Source organism: Hyla sarda, chromosome 3, assembly GCF_029499605.1.
Source record: "Hyla sarda isolate aHylSar1 chromosome 3, aHylSar1.hap1, whole genome shotgun sequence".
In the NCBI taxonomy this organism is placed as follows: Eukaryota; Metazoa; Chordata; class Amphibia; order Anura; family Hylidae; genus Hyla; species Hyla sarda.
The window spans coordinates 7,205,285-7,226,290 of record NC_079191.1 but is presented as its reverse complement, the minus strand read 5'-3'; the positions used below and the strand labels follow the sequence as shown (position 1 = coordinate 7,226,290).

The 21,006-nt window shown below is 44.0% G+C and overlaps 1 protein-coding gene across 14 annotated transcripts in view; it reads left to right on the top strand.

Moving 5' to 3' along the window:
- OTOF (otoferlin) overlaps positions 1 to 21,006 on the top strand; it is a 433,471-nt gene that overhangs the window by 341,555 nt on the left and 70,910 nt on the right. For all 14 annotated transcript variants that reach the window (XM_056563722.1, XM_056563719.1, XM_056563725.1 and 11 more), the window contains 6 exons: positions 5,222 to 5,408; positions 8,551 to 8,774; positions 8,995 to 9,103; positions 14,542 to 14,725; positions 15,817 to 15,937; positions 18,414 to 18,514. In XM_056563722.1, the coding sequence (XP_056419697.1) occupies positions 5,222 to 5,408; positions 8,551 to 8,774; positions 8,995 to 9,103; positions 14,542 to 14,725; positions 15,817 to 15,937; positions 18,414 to 18,514 (926 nt within the window). The remainder of the gene's footprint in view (positions 1 to 5,221; positions 5,409 to 8,550; positions 8,775 to 8,994; positions 9,104 to 14,541; positions 14,726 to 15,816; positions 15,938 to 18,413; positions 18,515 to 21,006) is intronic.

Sequence of the window (21,006 nt, the reverse complement as noted above, 5' to 3'; positions counted from 1 at the left end):
TATGAAAAAAGTTTTTTTACTGGAGTACCCCTCTAAAAGGATTATCCAGGAATAGAAATACAGAGCTGATTTCTTCCCAAAACAGCACCACCCCTGTTCTCAGGTTGCATGTATTATTGCAGCTCAATTCCTTTGAAGTGAATGGAGCCAAGTTGTAATACCAATCTGAGGACAGGGGTAGCTCTGTTTTTGGAAAAAATAAAGTGCGTTTTTCTATTCATGGACAATCCCTTTAATTCGCGCGCAACTGTGAAATTGTTTACGCAGCCTTTTTATTTTGCGCATTGACTTGCCAAAATTGCCATCTGATTTTGCGCTATTTTTATGTGGTCTGCGCTGGCTTATTTTTTTCCACGAATGTACTCCCGGCGTAATGTGGCGTAGGAATATGTGTCTCAACTTTTCACCCTTTTTTTGTTTTTCTTAATTTTATTTATTTATTTATTAATTTTTGCACTATCCAGGGGCTTCCTGTTACTTGTACAAATTTATAAATAATACATTTTGCGCAGCAATTCGAAAAAAATTCACATTTTGCGCAGCAGGTTTTGCATCACGCCAAAATCTTCCCTAATGAAAACATTGCCCCCTATTTGTTCTCTAAAGCGGAGCTGCTGTTTCCTAATAAAGCCCTTCTCTGGGTTTTAGAGGGACCTCTCTATGATATCCAGATGCCTTTTGGTTATGTTCACACAACAGAAAGTTTGCGAAGTTTCCGCCCGGAAAACACGGACAGATATTCAGCAAGTTTGCTTGTTCTTCCTGCTCCAGGACTGCTTGGAAATGCGCCGTCTCCATAGACGGCAATGCATTTCGGAGCAAATTCCACAGAGCTGAATTTCAGAATTTCCACGGCGGATACATTTGCGGTGGAAATTCTGCCTGCTGTAACAGGATCCAATTGAAAACAACTGGTCCAAATATTTTCGTCGGATTCCGCTCAGAAATTCCACCGTGTGAACATGGCCTTGGGATATGTTCGCACCACGGAATTTCCACGCAGAATTGTGTTTGGAGATTCCGTCAGAGCGGCTTCCACCGACATCCTTTGGCGCTAGGACCGCAAGGACCTGCACCATTACCATCGGTGGCAATCCGGTCCGTGAGTAATTCCGCCTAAAGAATTAACGTGATTTTCCACCGCTGAAATTTTGCAGTATGGACGGAATTCCGACAATTCCATAGAGTGATTGTACCCTTAATAGCCCATATAGGAAAAGTTTTGCGCCATTCTCGGGTCTAGAGGTTGACATTGCTGCAACCTATGACGCCATCCTCTTAGGTCAGTGTCTCCCAACCAGTGTGCCTCCAGCTGTTGCAAAACCACAACTTCCAGCATGCCCGGACAGCCGAAGGCTGTCCGGGCATGCTGGGAGTTGTAGTTCTGCAACAGCTGGAGGCACACTAGTTGGGAAACACTGATCTAAAGCAATGTTCTCCAGACTTTTGTTCTTCACAGGTTGGAGAACACTGATTTAAAGGAACATCACAGTCTTCTGAATCACTGGGAATGATGGGAGTTGTAGTTTTGCAACAGCTGGAGGCACACTAGTTGGGAAACACTGATCTAAAGCAATGTTCTCCAGACTTTGGTTCTCCACAGGTTGAAGAACACTGATTTAAAGGAACATCACAGTCTTCTGAATCACTGGGAATGATGGGAGTTGTAGTTTAGCAACAGCTGGAGGCACACTAGTTGGGAAACACTGATCTAAAGCAATGTTCTACAGACTTTGGTTCTCCACAGGTTGGAGAACACTGATTTAAAGGAACATTACAGTCTTCTGAATCTCTGGGAATGATGGGAGTTGTAGTTTAGCAACAGCGAACCTCCATCTGTTGCTAAACTACAGCCCCCATCATTACCAGACAGCCCTTGGCTTTCTGGGAACGATGGGGGTTGTAGTTTTGCATTAGCTGGAGGCACACTAGTTGGAAAACACTGATCTAATGCAATGTTCTCCAGACTGTAGTTCTCCACAGGTTGGAGAACACTGATTTAAAGGAACATCACAGTCTTCTGAATCACTGGGAATGATGGGAGTTGTAGTTTAGCAACAGCTGGAGGCACACTAGTTGGGAAACACTGATCTAAAGCAATGTTCTACAGACTTTGGTTCTCCACAGGTTGGAGAACACTGATTTAAAGGAACATTACAGTCTTCTGAATCTCTGGGAATGATGGGAGTTGCAGTTTAGCAACAGCGAACCTCCATCTGTTGCTAAACTACAGCCCCCATCATTACCAGACAGCCCTTGGCTTTCTGGGAACGATGGGGGTTGTAGTTTTGCAACAGCTGGAGGCACACTAGTTGGAAAACACTGATCTAAAGCAATGTTCTCCAGACTGTAGTTCTCCATAGGTTGGAGAACACTGATTTAAAGGAACATCACAGTCTTCTGAATCACTGGGAATGATGGGAGTTGTAGTTTTGCAACAGCTGGAGGCACACCAGTTGGGAAACACTGATCTAAAGCAATGTTCTCCAGACTTTGGTTCTCCACAGGTTGGAGAACACTGATTTAAAGGAACATCACAGTCTTCTGAATCACTGGGAATGATGGGAGTTGTAGTTTAGCAACAGCGAACCTCCATCTGTTGCTAAACTACAGCCCCCATCATTACCAGACAGCCCTTGGCTGTCTGGGAACGATTGGGGTTGTAGTTTTGCAACAGCTGGAGGCACATTAGTTGGGAAACACTGATCTAAAGCAATGTTCTCCAGACTTTGGTTCTCCATAGGTTGGAGAACACTGATTTAAAGGAACATCACAGTCTTCTGAATCACTGGGAATGATGGGAGTTGTAGTTTTGCAACAGCTGGAGGCACACCAGTTGGGAAACACTGATCTAAAGCAATGTTCTCCAGACTTTGGTTCTCCATAGGTTGGAGAACACTGATTTAAAGGAACATCACAGTCTTCTGAATCTCTGGGAATGATGGGAGTTGTAGTTTAGCAACAGCGAACCTCCATCTGTTGCTAAACTACAAACCCCATCATTCTTAGACAGCCAAGGGGTAACAGCTGGAGGCACACTGGTTGGGTTTAGCTACATTTATCAGCTCATTTTTGGCATGCTTTCTGAAATGAAACCACACCCACTAAATCATGTGACCCCAAGTGCCGTTATATGTCAGCTAACAGCAGTGTTTAAAGAGACTCCGCCCACTAAGGCTTAAAAAAGGCGAAATTAATCATTTTTACCACTTTACCAGCACAATAAGTGCATAAAAACACATGTATTATTCATGCGAGTCTTGTCGTAAAGCCGCCTGGGTTATTACGGCTCGGTCTGGAGAGTTACTTTAACCCCTTTGTGTTCAGCCATTCTCATTTTTCACAATATTTTCCCGCCTAATTCTCATCCGTCATCACTTTACGGCAAGAACAGGAAGAACGGTGAAGAGTAATGGCTTTAATAAAAGCCGAAATATCCCTATCCTGACAGAAGCGATTACTTCCTATCCGTGTAGCTGCGAGCCGACAGTCCGGGGCAGGAAGCCGCGCTCGTCTTAATAATGTCACCAGATAGCGCCGTTTCCTAAATGAACCCATAAAGCTAAATTTTACTAGAACAAGTCTGACGCCGTTTTTTTTTTATTTTTTTGATAAATTAACTCTGGCACTGGAAGTGGTTTTAGCAATTCATGAAGTCGACTGGTATTCCTGGGAGGGATTGATGAGGATTTTTTATGTTGTCAGATAGATAAACCACCGAGAGTTAAAATGTGTCTAAAGCATCGATTAATTATTAAACGTGGGAATGAGCCAGGAGCGCCACCTTGTGGATAAAGCGTGATAGGCATGATAACAATTGCGTAGACCTGTGGCGGGGGACACATTTGTGACTGAAGAACCCCAATATTCCCTATTAGATTTCCTATTATTACTGATGTCCCTGTGCTGAACTTACAATATATATTTTATGCATTGGTGGGGAGGACCAGGGTTCAATTCTGTGCTAAGTTCACGATGCGCCAATTCTGACCTGTCCCTTAACTTATCCCTTATGGGTCAGTCAGTTGGACAGTATCCCTGGTGACAAACTCAATTTCAGAATAGGGTTAAAAAAAATGTAATTTCAGCTTCTAGTGCATCACAGATACCATTTCAACTTCCACCCCTGGTGTCCAGTGGGTTCTTAATTCTCTCCTTAGTATCTGGTGGGTTAATAATTCCATCCCTGGAGACCAGCAGGGTAATAATTCTATCCCTGGTGTCCAGTGGATTAACAATTCTATTCCTGATGTCCACTGGATTAATAATTCTATCCCTGGTGTCCAGTGGATTAATAATTCTATCCCTGGTGTCCAGTGGATTAATAATTCTATCCCTGGTGTCCAGTGGATTAATAATTCTATCCCTGGTGTCCAGTGGATTAATAATTCTATCCCTGGTGTCCAGTGGATTAATAATTCTATCCCTGGTGTCCAGTGGATTAATAATTCTATCCCTGGTGTCCAGTGGATTAATAATTCTATCCCTGGTGTCCAGTGGATTAATAATTCTATCCCTGGTGTCCAGTGGGTTAATAATTCTATCCCTGGTGTCCAGTGGATTAATAATTCTATCCCTGGTGTCCAGTGGATTAATAATTCTATCCCTGGTGTCCAGTGGGTTAATAATTCTATCCCTGGTGTCCAGTGGATTAACAATTCTATCCCTGGTGTCCAGTGTGTTTATAATAATATCACTGGTGTACATTGCTTTGATAACTATACCCCTGGTGTCTGGGGGATAATTATTCCATCCCTAATGTCTGGTGGGTTAATAATTATATCGCTGATGTGTGTGTGTGGGGGGGGGGGGGGGGTAATTATTCCATCCCTGGTGGGATAACAATTCTATCCCTGTTGGGTAATAACTCCTTCCCTGGTGTCTAGTTGGTTAATAATTCTGTTCCTGGTGTCCAGTGGGTTAATAAGTCCATCCCTGGAGACCAGCAGGGTATTAATTCCATTCCTGGTGTCTGGAGGGTTAATTATTCCATCATTGTTGTCCAATAATTGAATGATACTACCCCTGGTGTCTGGGGGGTTAATTATTCGTGGCACATGGCTAATAATAATATTGCCTCTGATATACCTGGTGGCCTAGGGGTCACTAACCCGTCAAACCATTAGAAATGGCTTTTTCTCCCTATAAATCTGTAAAGAAATATAATTAATAGTCAGAAGTGATTGCAGATGTTTTAACACCTTCTTCTCCTCCCCGGCAGGGTAAGACGTCAGTACAGAAGAGCAGCTACGAGCCCATGTGGAATGAGCAGATCATATTCACCGAGATGTTTCCACCTCTGTGTAAAAGAATGAAGATCCAGATCAGGGACTCGGACAAGGTGAACGATGTGGCCATCGGGACCCACTTCATCGACCTGCGCAAGATCTCCAACGAGGGCGACAAAGGTAACGACACAGTCTAAGCCAATGTCTATGGAGAGAAAAGATCAAGCATCGGTTCTACTGTAGTGCTGAGGTCGGCCCTGCCCTTTATGTAAATGAGTAGTCACAGGCACACCCACAATCACAAGAAGGTTCTAGCTGGAAACGTTTTCTGGTGGCTGCTAAAATTCTAAACTTCTCTGTAGAGACATTTATTCCTATCCCAATGTAGTAGAATTAGGGATCAGCTATAAACAGGAGCCCCACCTCCTTCTTCCCTAAATGTCACAGTAAATATATATATATATGTATATATGACAATGGGAGAGTGATGTAGGGGCTGGTCAGAGGTGATGACATCACTCAGGGGGCGGAGCTCAGAGACAAGATCCAGCCACACCTCATGAGAGAGCAGAGGTTTGTCCAGGAAGAGGAGGAGCCAGGGAGAACCACACTAACAATGAGAGGACTAAACAACTTCCTGTCAGGAGAGAGGGAGGAGTCGGGGATCTGGAGACAACACACTGACAATGAGAGGACTACACAACTTACTGCCAGGAGGTAGGGAGGAGCCGGGGAGCTACTGAGACAACGATACACTGACAATGAGAGGACTACACAACTTACTGCCAGGAGGTAGGGAGGAGCCGGGGAGCTACTGAGACAACGATACACTGACAATGAGAGGACTAAACAACTTCCTGTCAGGAGAGAGGGAGTAGTCGGGGATCTGGAGACAACACCACACTGACAATGAGAGGACTATACAACTTCCTGGCAGGAGAGAGGGAGGAGTCAGATGGCTACTGAGACAATGACACACTGACAATGAGAGGACTACACAACTTCCTGTCAGGAGAGATAGAGGAGTCGGGGATCTGGAGACAACACCACACTGATAATGAGAGGACTATACAACTTCCTGGCAGGAGAGAGGGAGGAGTCAGAGAGCTACTGAGATAACGACACACTGACAATGAGAGGACTACACAACTTCCTGTCAGGAAATAGGGAGGAGCTGGGGAGCTACTGAGACAATGATACACTGACAATGAGAGGACTACACAACTTCTTAGGAGAGAGGGTAGAGTCGGGGAGCTGCTGAGACAACACCACACTGACAATGTGAGGACAATACAACTTCCTGTCAGGAGAGAGGGAGGAGCCGGAGAGCTAGTGAGACAACACCACACTGACAATGAGAGGACTACACAACTTCCTGTCAGGAGAAAGGGAGGAGCCGGAGAACTACTGAGACAACGATACACTGACAATGAGTGGACTACACAACTTCCTGTTAGGAGAGAGGGAGGAGACGGGGAGCTGGTGAGATAACACCACTCTGACAATGTGAGGGTAGAGGGAGGAGCTGGGCAGCTGGCGACAACACCACACTGACAAAACTTTCTGTCAGGAGATAGGGAGGATCCAGGGAGCTTCAGAGAAAACTCCACACTGACAATGAGTGGACTACAAAACTTCCTGTTAGGAGAGAGGGAGGATCCAGGGATCTTAAGAGAAAACTCCACACTGACAATGAGTGGACTACACAACTTCCTGTTAGGAGAGAGGGAGGATCCAGGGATCTTAAGAGAAAACTCCACACTGACAATGAGTGGACTACACAACTTCCTGTTAGGAGAGAGGGAGGATCCAGGGAGCTTAAGAGAAAACTCCACACTGACAATGAAAGGGCTACACAACTTCCTGTCAGGGGGGAATGACACAAAAACATGCTGAAACCAGAACAATTAGTGATAAAACTATATTAGTAAGTTATATATTTTAGGATAATTGTTTTTTTAAATACAATTTTCTGATACCGGAATACCCCTTTATCTATTTGTGACTACTGGAACTTCTCTCTAGAGTTTATAGGTTCTCCGAATGCTTCCCCAGGTTCTCCTGATTTCCTCCACATTCCAAAAACCCACAGCAGTGTTTCCCAACCAGTGTGCCTCCAGCTGTTTGAAAACTACAACTCCCAGCATGCCCGGACAGCCAAAGGCTGTCCGTGCATGCTGGGAGTTGAAGTTTTGCAACAGCTGGAGGCACACTGGTTGGGAAACAGTTACCTACAAAGAGGGTATGGATAGGGACTTTAAATGGGGACAGGAACACTACCACAGGACCAACACAGGAGCACCTGCAGTGCGGAGGGTCTCTTTAAAAGGGGTACTCCGGTGAAAAAAAAATTTTTTAAATCAACTGGTGCCAGAACGTTAAACAGATTTGTAAATTACTTCTATTTAAAAATCGTAATCCTTCCATTACTTATCAGCTGCTGTATGCTCCACAGGAAGTTCTTTTCTTTTAGAATTTCCTTTCTGTCTGACCACAGTGCTCTCTGCTGACACCTCTGTCCATTTCAGGAACTGTCCAGAGCAGGAGAGGTTTGATATGGGGATTTGCTCCTGCTCTGGACAGTTCCTGACATGGACAGAGGTGTCAGCAGAGAGCAATGTGGTCAGACAGAAAGGAAATTAAAAAAGAAAATAACTTTCTATGGAGCATACAGCAGCTGATAAGTACTGGAAGGATTTATATTTTTTTATAGAAGTAATTTACATTTACAAGGGGTACTCTGTTGGAAAAGTTTAACAGATTTGTAAATTACTTCTATTAAAAAAAATCTTAATCCTTTCAGTACTTATTAGCTGCTGAATACTACAAAGGAAATTATTTTATTTTTGGAACGCAGAGCTCTCTGCTGACATCGCAAGCACAGTGCTCTCTGCTGACATCTCTGTCCATTTTAAGAACTGGCCAGAGTAGGAGAAAATCCCCATAGAAAACATATGCTGCTCTGGACAGTTCCTAAAATGGACAGAGATGTCAGCAGAGAGCACTGTGGTCATGATATCAGTAGAAAGCTCTGTGTTCCAAAAAGAAAAGAATTTCCTCTGTAGTATTCAGCAGCTAATAAGTACTGGAAGGATTAAGATTTTTTAATAGAAGTAATTTACAAATCTGTTTAACTTTCTGGCACCAGTTGATTTAAAAAAAAAAAAATAAATAATTGTTTTCCATAGGAGTACCCCTTTAATACCCCTTTAATAGACATGTGCAGTTTGCTAGTTGATCTCCTGATGGCCGGGTGGCCCAGATAAGAAGCTGCCCATTATGGTGAGAACCTTGGAATGTGACACAACTCTGTCTCTTATAGGATTCCTCCCAACGCTAGGCCCGGCCTGGGTGAACATGTACGGCTCCACCCGAAATTACACTCTGATGGATGAACACCAGGATCTGAACGAGGGGCTGGGAGAGGGGGTCTCCTTCCGTGCCCGCTTACTATTGAGCCTCGCGGTGGAGATTTTAGACACCAGTTCTCCCGAGCTCACCAGTTCTACGGATGTGCAGGTTGAAGGAGCGCCCCCAGTGCCCGATGTAAGGATTTCATACATTTATGCTCTAAATTAGTGGCCAAAATATAACTCTGCCCCGTGTAAGCCAATGGCGCGCCATTTATTATTATTATCCTGCATTGTTTGTTAGATTTGGCACCAATGTCCAGTTGTCAGGGTCGATGGCACAATAAAGTTTGGTTGTTCATGCATCATTTGAGTTTTGTGTTTAACTGTTTCATTCTTTGCTGATATTTTCTCAGAACTGCACTGGAAAGATGGAGGAGTTCTTTCTTTTCGGAGCTTTCTTGGAGGCCACCATGATCGATCGCAAGAGCGGCGACAAACCGATTAACTTCGAAGTCACAATAGGTGAGACTTCCTTATTCTTAATGAATATTCATCTTTAAAGGGGTACTCCGCCCCTAGACATCTTATCCCCTGTTACATTACATTACTTATCCTGTACTGATGCTGAGTTATATCCTGTAGATCTTTTATTAAAATTTCAAACATAACAATAAAAAAAATTACAAAACATAAACATATCATATCCGACAGAACATATCAATATAACGATCATAAAACCAAACACCATAGCATAAAATACAACACCGGTCCACCCCACACTCATTCCTGCACACAAACAAATATATACAATATTTACAAAAGACATATTCCTATAATACCCATAATACCCATACCATACTAATAAACTATATACACTAATACTAAATGTGAATTTCCTGGCCCAGTTGCAATACCAAAAACCCAATACCAGTAATATACCAAAAAGAATAACAACAACAACAATAATAATATATACAAAATAATAAAAACCAACACAAACAAAATAACACCACTTTTTTTTATTTATTTTTTTATTATTATTATTTTTTTATTTTTTATTTTTTTTGGCCCTGAGCTGGTCCCGCATCCCATGCCCCCAGTACATGTTACCAGACGTCCATGAACCAGTCCAGGATTTTCTGTATATATAAAAGTCCCATACAAACCCCCTCCCCCCTTTTTAACCCACCACCCAACCTAAACTAAACCCAAACCCCAGGTGGCATCACACAATATATACAATATATACATTACATAAAATATACACAGACTAACAATATATACAATACATAAGTATACAAATAGACTACAACAATAAATACAATAACAAATACATATAACACTATAAGCCAAACAACAAACCCCTAAAGCTCAAGTTCAGTGCCTGAAAGCCCTATATTACCATATACCAACTGCTCAAAACAAAAAGACTAATGTGCCAGCATCAGCCCACCACCAGGGGGAGACAACAGGCTAAGGCACTTTAAAGGCAGAGCCCCTCCATAGACGAGAGGCCCTGCCAGCACCCAGCCTCTCGTACTCCAGAGAACGCACCTTCACCAGGTCACCGAGAATGTTCCTAACCACCACATCCACAGGGAGGATTTTACGCTGCGTCGACACTAAACACCGTGCGTTCCACGTGTAGTACCTAACCACTGAGCTGACTAGGAATAAAGTGCACCGGTCCCAGCCTCCAAGGTTTCTGAAGGCCCATTCCGCATAGGAGAGACTGGCCAGCCAAGGCCAACCAATGGAAGCGCCCACCCTGGTGTAAACCTCTGTGTTAAAGGGACAATGAAGCAGAAAATGCTCCATGCTTTCCAGCATGCCTCCACACTCTTCGCGGGGACATCCCCAGTCATCAGAGCTCCTGCACTTCAGATTGTCCCTCACACACAGTTTCCCATGGAAGCAGCGCCAAGTCAAGTCCCAAAACTTCAAGGGGATCCTGATAGAATTCAAAAGCTCTAAACCCACCTCCACATCCCGACTTGGGCAGTCCTTGAGCGCCAATGGCCTCTGGAAATGAGAAGACAGGACCCTCTTGTCAAGGAATTTCCTCGACAGAGTCCTAATCTCCCACATCCCCAGACCCCACCGACGAATAACCTTCAGAACCGGGGTAGTGTAAGCCGGGAGATGCCCGTGTGGTGTGCGAAGATCCTTCACTTGCCCTCCTGTCTCCCATTCCTGGAAGAAAGGCCAAAACCATCCCCTACAGGAGGATACCCACGGAGGAGCCCTCTCTGACCAGAGGTTTGCTATATTGGTCTTAAGAAAGGTATTCACTAGGAACACCACAGGGTTGACCATACACAACCCCCCTAGTCTCCTCGTACGGTAAGTAACCTCCCTCTTCACTAGGTTCAGTCTGTTCCCCCATAACATCTGGAAGAACACACTGTAGACCCGGGTCCAAAGAGGTTCTGGCAACATGCATACACTGCCCAGATATATCAGTAAAGGGAGCAGGAATGTTTTGATCAGGTTAACCCTTTCCCCGAGGGTCAAAGACCAACCCTTCCACTGATCCACCTTCTGAGCGGCGATCTTAAGCCTGCTGTCCCAGTTTTGTTTGGGGTAATCCTCTTGGCCAAATTCGATGCCGAGAACTTTTGCAGATTCCTGGGGCTCTGGAAGGGCGTCCGGGAGATCAAAACCAGGATCTCCCCCTCCCAGCCAGAGACTCTCGCACTTATCCCGGTTGATCTTGGACCCGGATGCCTCCGAGTAGCGGTCCACCTCTGACATCACCCATCTGCCTTCCTCTTGTGAGGAGACAAACACGGTGACATCATCAGCATACGCTACCGCCCTCAGAGCCAAATCCGGCACCGCCAGGTCCATTCTCACCCCCGCCAACGGTCCACAATCAATCCTCCTAAGGAAAGGATCAATTGCAAACACGTACAGCAACGGGCTCAAAGGACAACCCTGACGGACGCCAGACCCAACCTCAAAAGAGCGGCCAATCCAACCATTCACAAGCGGGAAACTCTCTGCCCCTGCGTACAAGGTCTTAAGCCAATCAACAAACCCCCCCGGCAGGCCATATCTCAGAAGAACAGACCAGAGGTATTCATGGTTAACCCGATCAAACGCTTTTGCCTGATCCAAGGACAGCAAGTACCCCTTCCAGTGGCCAGCCCTACCCTGCTCCACAGCCTCTCGGACACTGAGCACAGCACTAAATGTACTGCGGCCCGGAACAGAGCAATGCTGAGCCCCCGAAAGGAGCCGGGGTGCAAACTCCACCAGCCGGTTAAACAGCACTTTTGCCAGAATCTTTCGGTCCACATTGAGAAGCGCTATGGGACGCCAATTCTCAATGTGGGACGGGTCTTTACCCTTTGACAGGATGATCAGCGCTGACCTCCTCATTGACTTTGGCAGAGTGCCCGAGGATAGACACTCATTAAAAACCCCAGTCAAGAGGGGAACCAAAGTGTCCTTTGGACAGATGTTAAGCCATCCGGACCGGGTGACTTCTTGAGGGCAAGCCCATCAATAGCCATCCTGACTTCCTCTTCCCGGATCATCTCTGTCAAAACGTCAAGAGAGGGGTCTACTCCTAGTTCAGGGATGGTTTCAGCCAAGAAAGCTGATACCTTATCTCGATCTAGATCCTTCCTTCCCAAGAGGTGCGAGTAGAAGGATCTGACGACCTCCAGGATCCCTGATCTGGACCTTTTCAAGGATCCCGTACTATCAATCAGTCCTGAGACTATTTTACTATTCACTGACATCTTGCAGTTTCTGTAAGGGTCGGGTGAGCGGTACTTCCCGTAATCCCTCTCAAAAACCAAAGATGCGTGTCTGTCATACTGGCACTTCATCAACAAGGACTTCACTCTGGAGATATCATCACGACTACCTCCAGTCAAGACAAGGTTCTCAAGTTTCTTCCTCAGGCCCTGAGTTATATCCTGTATTATACTCCAGAGCTGTACTCACTATTCTGCTGGTGAGGTCACTGTGTACATACATTACATTACTTATCCTGTACTGATCCTGAGTTATATCCTGTATTATACCCCAGAGCTGTACTCACTATTCTGCTGGTGAGGTCACTGTGTACATACATTACATTACTTATCCTGTACTGATCCTGAGTTATATCCTTTATTATACTCCAGAGCTGCACTCACTATTCTGCTGGTGAGATCACTGTGTACATACATTACATTACTTATCCTGTACTGATCCTGAGTTATATCCTTTATTATACTCCAGAGCTGCACTCACTATTCTGCTGGTGAGATCACTGTGTACATACATTACATTACTTATCCTGTACTGATCCTGAGTTATATCCTTTATTATACTCCAGAGCTGTACTCACTATTCTGCTGGTGAGGTCACTGTGCACATACATTACATTACTTATCCTGTACTGATCCTGAGTTATATCCTGTATTATACTCCAGAGCTGTACTCACTATTCTGCTGGTGAGGTCACTGTGTACATACATTACATTACTTATCCTGTACTGATCCTGAGTTATATCCTGTATTATACCCCAGAGCTGTACTCACTATTCTGCTGGTGAGGTCACTGTGTACATACATTACTTATCCTGTACTGATCCTGAGTTATATCCTGTATTATACTCCAGAGCTGCACTCACTATTCTGCTGGTGAGGTCACTGTGTACATACATTACATTACTTATCCTGTACTGATCCCGAGTTATATCCTGTATTATACTCCAGAGCTGTACTCAGTATTCTGCTGGTGAGGTCACTGTGTACATACATTACATTACTTATCCTGTACTGATCCCGAGTTATATCCTGTATTATACCCCAGAGCTGCACTCACTATTCTGCTGGTGAGGTCACTGTGTACATACATTACATTACTTATCCTGTACTGATCCTGAGTAATATCCTGTATTATACCCCAGAGCTGTACTCACTATTCTGCTGGTGAGGTCACTGTGTACATACATTACATTACTTATCCTGTACTGATCCTGAGTTATATCCTGTATTATATTCCAGAGCTGTACTCACTATTCTGCTGGTGAGGTCACTGTGTACATACATTACTTATCCTGTACTGATCCTGAGTTATATCCTGTATTATACTCCAGAGCTGTACTCGCTATTCTGCTGGTGAGATCACTGTGTACATACATTACATTACTTATCCTGTACTGATCCTGAGTTATATCCTGTATTATACCCCAGAGCTGTACTCACTATTCTGCTGGTGAGGTCACTGTGTACATACATTACATTACTTATCCTGTACTGATCCTGAGTTATATCCTGTATTATACTCCAGAGCTGTACTCACTATTCTGCTGGTGAAATCACTGTGTACATACATTACATTACTTATCCTGTACTGATCCTGAGTTATATCCTGTATTATACTCCAGAGCTGTACTCACTATTCTGCTGGTGAGGTCACTGTGTACATACATAACATTACTTATCCTGTACTGATCCTGAGTTATATCCTGTATTATACCCCAGAGCTGTACTCACTATTCTGCTGGTGAGGTCACTGTGTACATACATTACATTACTTATCCTGTACTGATCCTGAGTTATATCCTGTATTATATATACCCCAGAGCTGTACTCACTATTCTGCTGGTGAGATCACTGTGTACATACATTACATTACTTATCCTGTACTGATCCTGAGTTATATCCTGTATTATACTCCAGAGCTGTACTCACTATTCTGCTGGTGGGGTCACTGTGTACATACATTACATTACTTATCCTGTACTGATCCTGAGTTATATCCTGTATTATACTCCAGAGCTGTACTCACTATTCTGCTGGTGAGGTCACTGTGTACATACATTACATTACTTATCCTGTACTGATCCTGATTTATATCCTGTATTATACTCCAGAGCTGTACTCACTATTCTGCTGGCGGGGTCTCTTTATAGTTTACATCTTAGGTAACTAGTTATAATATCTTATTATTGTAGGTAACTATGGTAACCAAGTTGACGGGACCACGAGGCCAAGTCTCAGGAGGAAGAAGGAGGGAGGTGACGGAATGGAGGAGGAGACGGAACTATTACAGAACTCCAGTGAGGATGAAGCGGATGAGGATGGGGAGATGCAGTCCGTGTCCTCCTCCCCATCTATGAAGCCCTTTATAACAGACAGGTGAGTATAATACATAGTAGGGGGGTACACAGGTGCAGCTTATACCTATCCCTCAGGGTCTTTACCATCTTTGGGTCTTTAGGTTTAGATCGCCCACCATATAACTAACACTTCTTTTCAAGTGTTATTGATAGAGCCCTAGGATCTAGAACCGCCCACTATTTAAAGGGGTATTCTAGCTATTTAAAGGCGTATCTAGACCCCCTCAATCTCAGTGCAGCCCTTTGCATTCTGTGCCGAGCACTGCCTCCGAGATGTGATGTCACGGCCACGCCCCTTGTGACATCACGCCACGCCCCTTGGGGCATGGCGTGACATAATTAGGGGGCGTGGCCCTGACGTCATGTCTCGGAGGCAGCACCCGGCACAGAATGGATAGGGAATAAGATGTATAAGGCAGGAATACCCCTTTTAAAGGGGTACTCCGGTGAAAACTTTTTTTTTTAAATCAACTGGTGCCAGAAAGTTAATTAGATTTGTAAATTACGTCTATTAAATCTTAATCCTTCTAGTACTTATAAGCTGCTGAATACTACAGAGGAAATTATTCTCTGCTGACATCACGAGCACAGTGCTCTCTGCTGACATCTCTGTTCATTTTAAGAACTGTCCAGAGTCGGAGAAAATCTCCATAGAAAACATATGCTGCTCTGGACAGTTCCTAAAATGGACAGAGATGTCAGCAGAGAGCACTGTGGTCATGATGTCAGCAGAGAGCTCTGTGTTCCAAAAAGAAAATAATTTCCTCTGTAAGTATTCAGCAGCTAATAAGTATTGGAAGGATTAAGATTTTTTAATAGAAGTAATTTACAAATCTGGTTAACTTTCTGGCACCAGTTGATTTAAAAAAATAAATAAATAAATAAATAAAAATTCCACCGGAGTACCCCTTTTATATGGCAGCACCCATTGCACTGACGTTACCCATTAACTATATAAGAGCCTTCTATTGTACCGTGTCATATGAGATTGCTTCACCCACCTCTTCAGACCACCACATGGCCTCCAGATACAGTATCTGCTGGTGGTCTCTGGTCTTCGTGTCTTGTGCCACAACCAAGGGACGTGTCTTCTCTCTCATCTTCCTTCAGAAATTACTTCCACTTGCCCTACTTCGACAAGAAGCCTTGTATCTACATCAAAAGCTGGTGGCAGGACCAGAGGAGGAGGCTGTACAACGCCAACATCATGGACAAGATCGCCGACAAACTGGTCAGTCACCATACAAAGTCAACTGGAGCTACCGATACCGAGACAGGATGTAGACCAGAAATAGAAAGTGAAAGCAAAGATGGAAGCCTGGAGGAGAGCGGGCAGAAGACGAGTATATGGAGTGCAGCGAGGGGGGGTGTAGATTAGGACCCCTGCCATCACTGGTGTCATAGGAGGTCTATGAGCACACTAATGGGTTTATATTCATTATCACAGTGTAATTGTTAATAACAGAGTTTAGAACAAGGAATTGAGAGAAAAAAAAAAATATATATATATATACCGTATATACATAAAACATATCTGAGATTCAAAGATACAAAAAGTCCTAAAAATAAAGCAAGTGGCACCAAATCAGACTTAAAGGGGTACTCCACTGGCCATGTTGGTCACACTCCCTCCCATAGACTTGCATTGAGGGGCATTGCATGATGTCACGAGGGGCGTGGCCGACCCCCCCCCCCACTAAATGTTCCGAACACTGGCCAGTGGAGTACCTCTTTAAAGCGTACCTGTCATATCACAAAAACAATATACTACTTCTATATGTTACTCACTAGGTCATGACTAAACACAATTTTAACCCAGGTGAGTCTGGGACCACCTTAACGAATTAATCACGGTCCCGATTGGGACCTTGGTGCTTCGGTCTTTGTACTTCAGAGCAATTGTGATTCACTAGGTCATGCAGATTCTTTACATGTCTTTTATGGGTCTAGCTTTTGTATTTGGCTCCCAAATCCCTATTTTCTGCTGCTCACTCATTCTTATATCCACTGCTCAGGAAGGGGCGTTGTTGAGGCAAGCAGTGATCCCGCCCTCACCATGCATTCACTACCTCCCTGTGTCTGCTGTGCAGTCCTGGGTCTCTTCATCCAATCACTGCAGGCTATTCTGTAATCCCCTCCTCTCTGTTTCCATGCTGCAGTCTGATAGGACAGGAGTGAGCACAGAGGAGTGCTAGTCCCGCCCTCACTTCCTGGTCTTTGTCCCTGCCTGTGCTCCAGCTGGGACAAAGAAGATGCTGCAGCAGGATTATGTTCTGGATATTATGGGGACCCCTAGTGGTCTATTTTTGTTAAGCCATGATTTCTATATGTTTTGCCAAGATGTACAACATATAGAAAGTTTTCAATCTTACAGTGCTCATTTAAATATACCAATAGGGTCACAATTATTTAGTAAGCATAACATACAGTAGGATAATAGGGGTATCACACCACAGTGATTACAAAATGATCTCTAAGTGTGGCCCTAACAAAAAGTTCTCGTCATCAAGACATATCCCAATGTGTTTTTCCCCCTTAAATGGGAGGGTTCATCAGGGGACATAGGGCAGAACCAAAAGTAAACAATAAATCGAATCAGATGCCAAGGGGTAATAAAAGGGTGTAAGAGGTAAAATGTAGATAACCAGGTCCAGAATTGGACCACTCACAAATAAGGATGTCATAGAGCAGTGGTCTCCAAACTGTGGACCTTCAGATGTTGCAAAACTACATCTTCCAACATCTGGGGGTGCAACATCTGGAGGTCCACTCTCTTTAGATCAGTATTTTTCAACCAGCTAAGACACCTGTCCCGACGTGTTTTTCCTCCTAAAATGGCAGGGTTCATCAGGGGACATAGGGCAGAATCAGAAGTAACCAATAAATCATATCAGATGCCATGGTGTAATAAAAGGGTGCACGAGGTAAAATGTTGAATTGGACCACTCACAAATAAGGATGTCATAGAGCAGTGGTCTCCAAACTGTGGACCTCCCGATGTTACAAAACTACAACTTCCAACATCTGGAGGTCCATCTGGTGTTTTTCAACGGGTGTGCCTCCAGCTGTTGCAAAACTACATCTCCCAACATGCCCGGACAGCCGCTGGCTGTCCGGGCATGTTGGGAGATGTAGTTTTGCAACAGCTGGAGGCACTCTGGCCTGGAAACACTGCTTTCGTTACTAGAAGAAAATACAGTTCCATGATGGGAAGTGATTAAAAACGCTCTCGCGCCAGATTGGTGAGGGGACCTTGCTGCCGTTAGAAACATTCATGTGGATTCACATTACGTTCAGCGATCCTATAACCGTGACCTTCTAATTACTACCAAACATTTCCAATCCAGACCATTACGATGTCCTATTCGCACAGTAAGGTATCATCATGTCGTAGTAATGTATCTATCACTGTGGATAATGTAATTAGAATTAACAGTGTCGGGTAATTGTGACAGAGTCCCCCCCCCCCCCAGAGAGATCGGGATTACATCCTGGTTATATGGCTCCATTAACTGATCCCTAAGGGGAAGGTGGTAGAAAATAGTGCAGAAATCTAGAAAAAATCATCTATATTGCTCTCAATTCTTCAGTTTGGGGTCAGTATACACATAACATGTTCTCTGAACTCTTTATCATGACATGCAAGGGGGGGGGGGGGGGGCGATCGTATGTGTCCTATAAACTGATTTCTGTTCTGCCCCCTACAGGAAGAAGGTTTAAATGACGTCCATGAAATGATTAAGACAGAGAAGCCTTATCCAGAGCGGAGGCTGCGGGGGGTTCTGGAGGAAATGAGTAGCAGCTGCTTGTAAGTATATGCGACTTGTATGCAGGACGTATCTCACATATAGGGGAGGTACTATATTGTGTTGCATGAGAAGAGCCCTGAAAACAAGCTGCAATAAACCAGGTTTATTTAAAGGGGTACTCCGGTGAAAACTTTTTTTCTTTTAAATCAACTGGGGCCAGAAAGTTAAACATATTTGTAAATTACTTCTATTAAAAAATCTTAATCCTTCCAGTACTTATTAGCTGCTGAATGCTACAGAGGAAATTCCTTTCTTTTTGGAACACTGATGACATCACGAGCACAGTGCTCTCTGCTGACATCTCTGTCCATTTTAGCAACCGTGCATAGCAGATGTATGCTAAGGGTAGCATGGTGGCTCAGTGGTTAGCACTGCTGCCTTGCAGTGCTGGGGACTTGGGTTCAAATCCCACTAAGGACAACAATAAATAAAGAGTTATTATAATGATGCCAGCAAAGAGAACTGTGTTCGTGATGTCATCAGAGAGAATTCCAAAAAGAAAAGAATTTCCTCTGTAGTATTCAGCAGCTAATAAGTACAGGAAGGAGTAAGATTTTTTAATAGAAGTAATTTACAAATCTGTTTAACTTTCTGGCACCAGTTGATTTAAAAGAAAAAAGGTTTTCACCCGAATACCCCTTTAACTATTTTTAGATTTCCCACAATTCTCTGTTTGTTATGCAATTCTGGCGTACTCGGCAGGATCTTGTTTTCTCATAAGCATGGAGTACCCTGGAATATCATTTAGATATCCCATAGGTATACAGTATGAAGGACATGGTGAGGGCCTATTATACTAGTTTGGCACATAAGTGACTTTTCAAATCCCATAGATTGCCCACAATTCAAAGTTTGTTTTTCATTTTTTTGGCGTACTCGGCAGGATCTGATATTATCACAAGCAAAGAGTACCATTAAATATAATCAGGTATTTAGTCTAAAGGACATTGTGAGGAACGTCAATAGAGAAGAACATCAATCGAAACTTCGTGAAAATGCTGAACAAAGAATAATCTGAATTATATACCGTATTTATCGGCGTATAATACGTACTGGCTTATAACACGCACCCCCATTTTAATAGGAAAATTTAAGTTAAAAAAAATACATATAAGATAAATGACAGACTAAATGCCATATCATCCCTCTAACTTTGCCTGAACTTCAGTTTGGTCCCCCCTTCCAGTGCCACATCATTCCTCCCCTTTTATCAGCCCCTGTGCCACATTTACAACCATCCCCCCTTACCCTCTCATCATTCCCCCACTGTCTTATCATTCCCCCACCCCTGTCTCATCATGCCCCCCTCTCATCATGCCCCCCCCTCTCATCATGCCCCCCTCTCATCATGCCCCCCCTCTCATCATGCCCCCTCTCATCATGCCCCCCCCCTCTCATCATGCCCCCTCTCATCATGCCCCCTCTCATCATGCCCCCCCTCTCATCATTCCCCCCTCTCATCATGCCCCCTCTCATCATAGTTACATAGTTAGTACGGTCGAAAAAAGACATATGTCCATCAAGTTCAACCAGGGGATTAAGGGGTAGGGGTGTGGCTCGATATTGGGGAAGGGATGAGATTTTATATTTCTTCATAAGCATTAATCTTATTTTGTTCCAGGAATGTATCTAATCCTGTTTTAAAGCTGTTAATTGTTCCTGCTGTGACCAGTTCCTGAGGTAGACCGTTCCATAAATTCACAGTCCTCACGGTAAAGAAGGCGTGTCGCCCCTTGAGACTAAACTTTTTCTTCTCCAGACGGAGGGAGTGCCCCCTCGTCCTTTGGGGGGGGGGGGGGGTTAACCTGGAACAGTTTTTCTCCATATTTTTTGGTATGGGCCATTAATATACTTATGTACGTTTATCATATCCCCCCTTAAACGTCTCTTCTCAAGACTAAACAATTATAACTCCTTTAATCGCTCCTCATAGCTAAGATGTTCCATGCCCCATATTAGTTTAGTCGCGCGTCTCTGCACCCTTTCCAGCTCCGCAGTGTCCCTTTTATGGACAGGTGCCCAAAACTGAGCAGCATATTCCAGGTAAGGCCGTACCAATGCTTTATAAAGGGGGAGTATTATGTCCCTGTCCCTTGAGTCCATGCCTCTTTTGATACATGACAATATCCTGCCGGCTTTGGAAGCAGCAGCCTGACATTGTATGCTATTCTGTAGTCTGTGATCTACAAGTCACCCAGATCCTTCTCTACCAGTGACTCTGCCAGTTTAATCCCCCCCTAAGACATACGACGCTGCAGGTTATTAGTACCCAGATGCATAACTTTACATTTATCCACATTGAACCTCATTTGCCAAGTGGAGGCCCAGACACTTAGTCTATCCAAGTCATCTTGTAACCTATACACATCCTCTATAGACTGTACCGTGCTACAAAGCTTGGTGTCATCTGCAAAGATAGAAACAGCTGTTAATACCATCCTCTATATCATTGATAAATAAATTAAACAGCAGCGGGCCCAGTACTGAACCT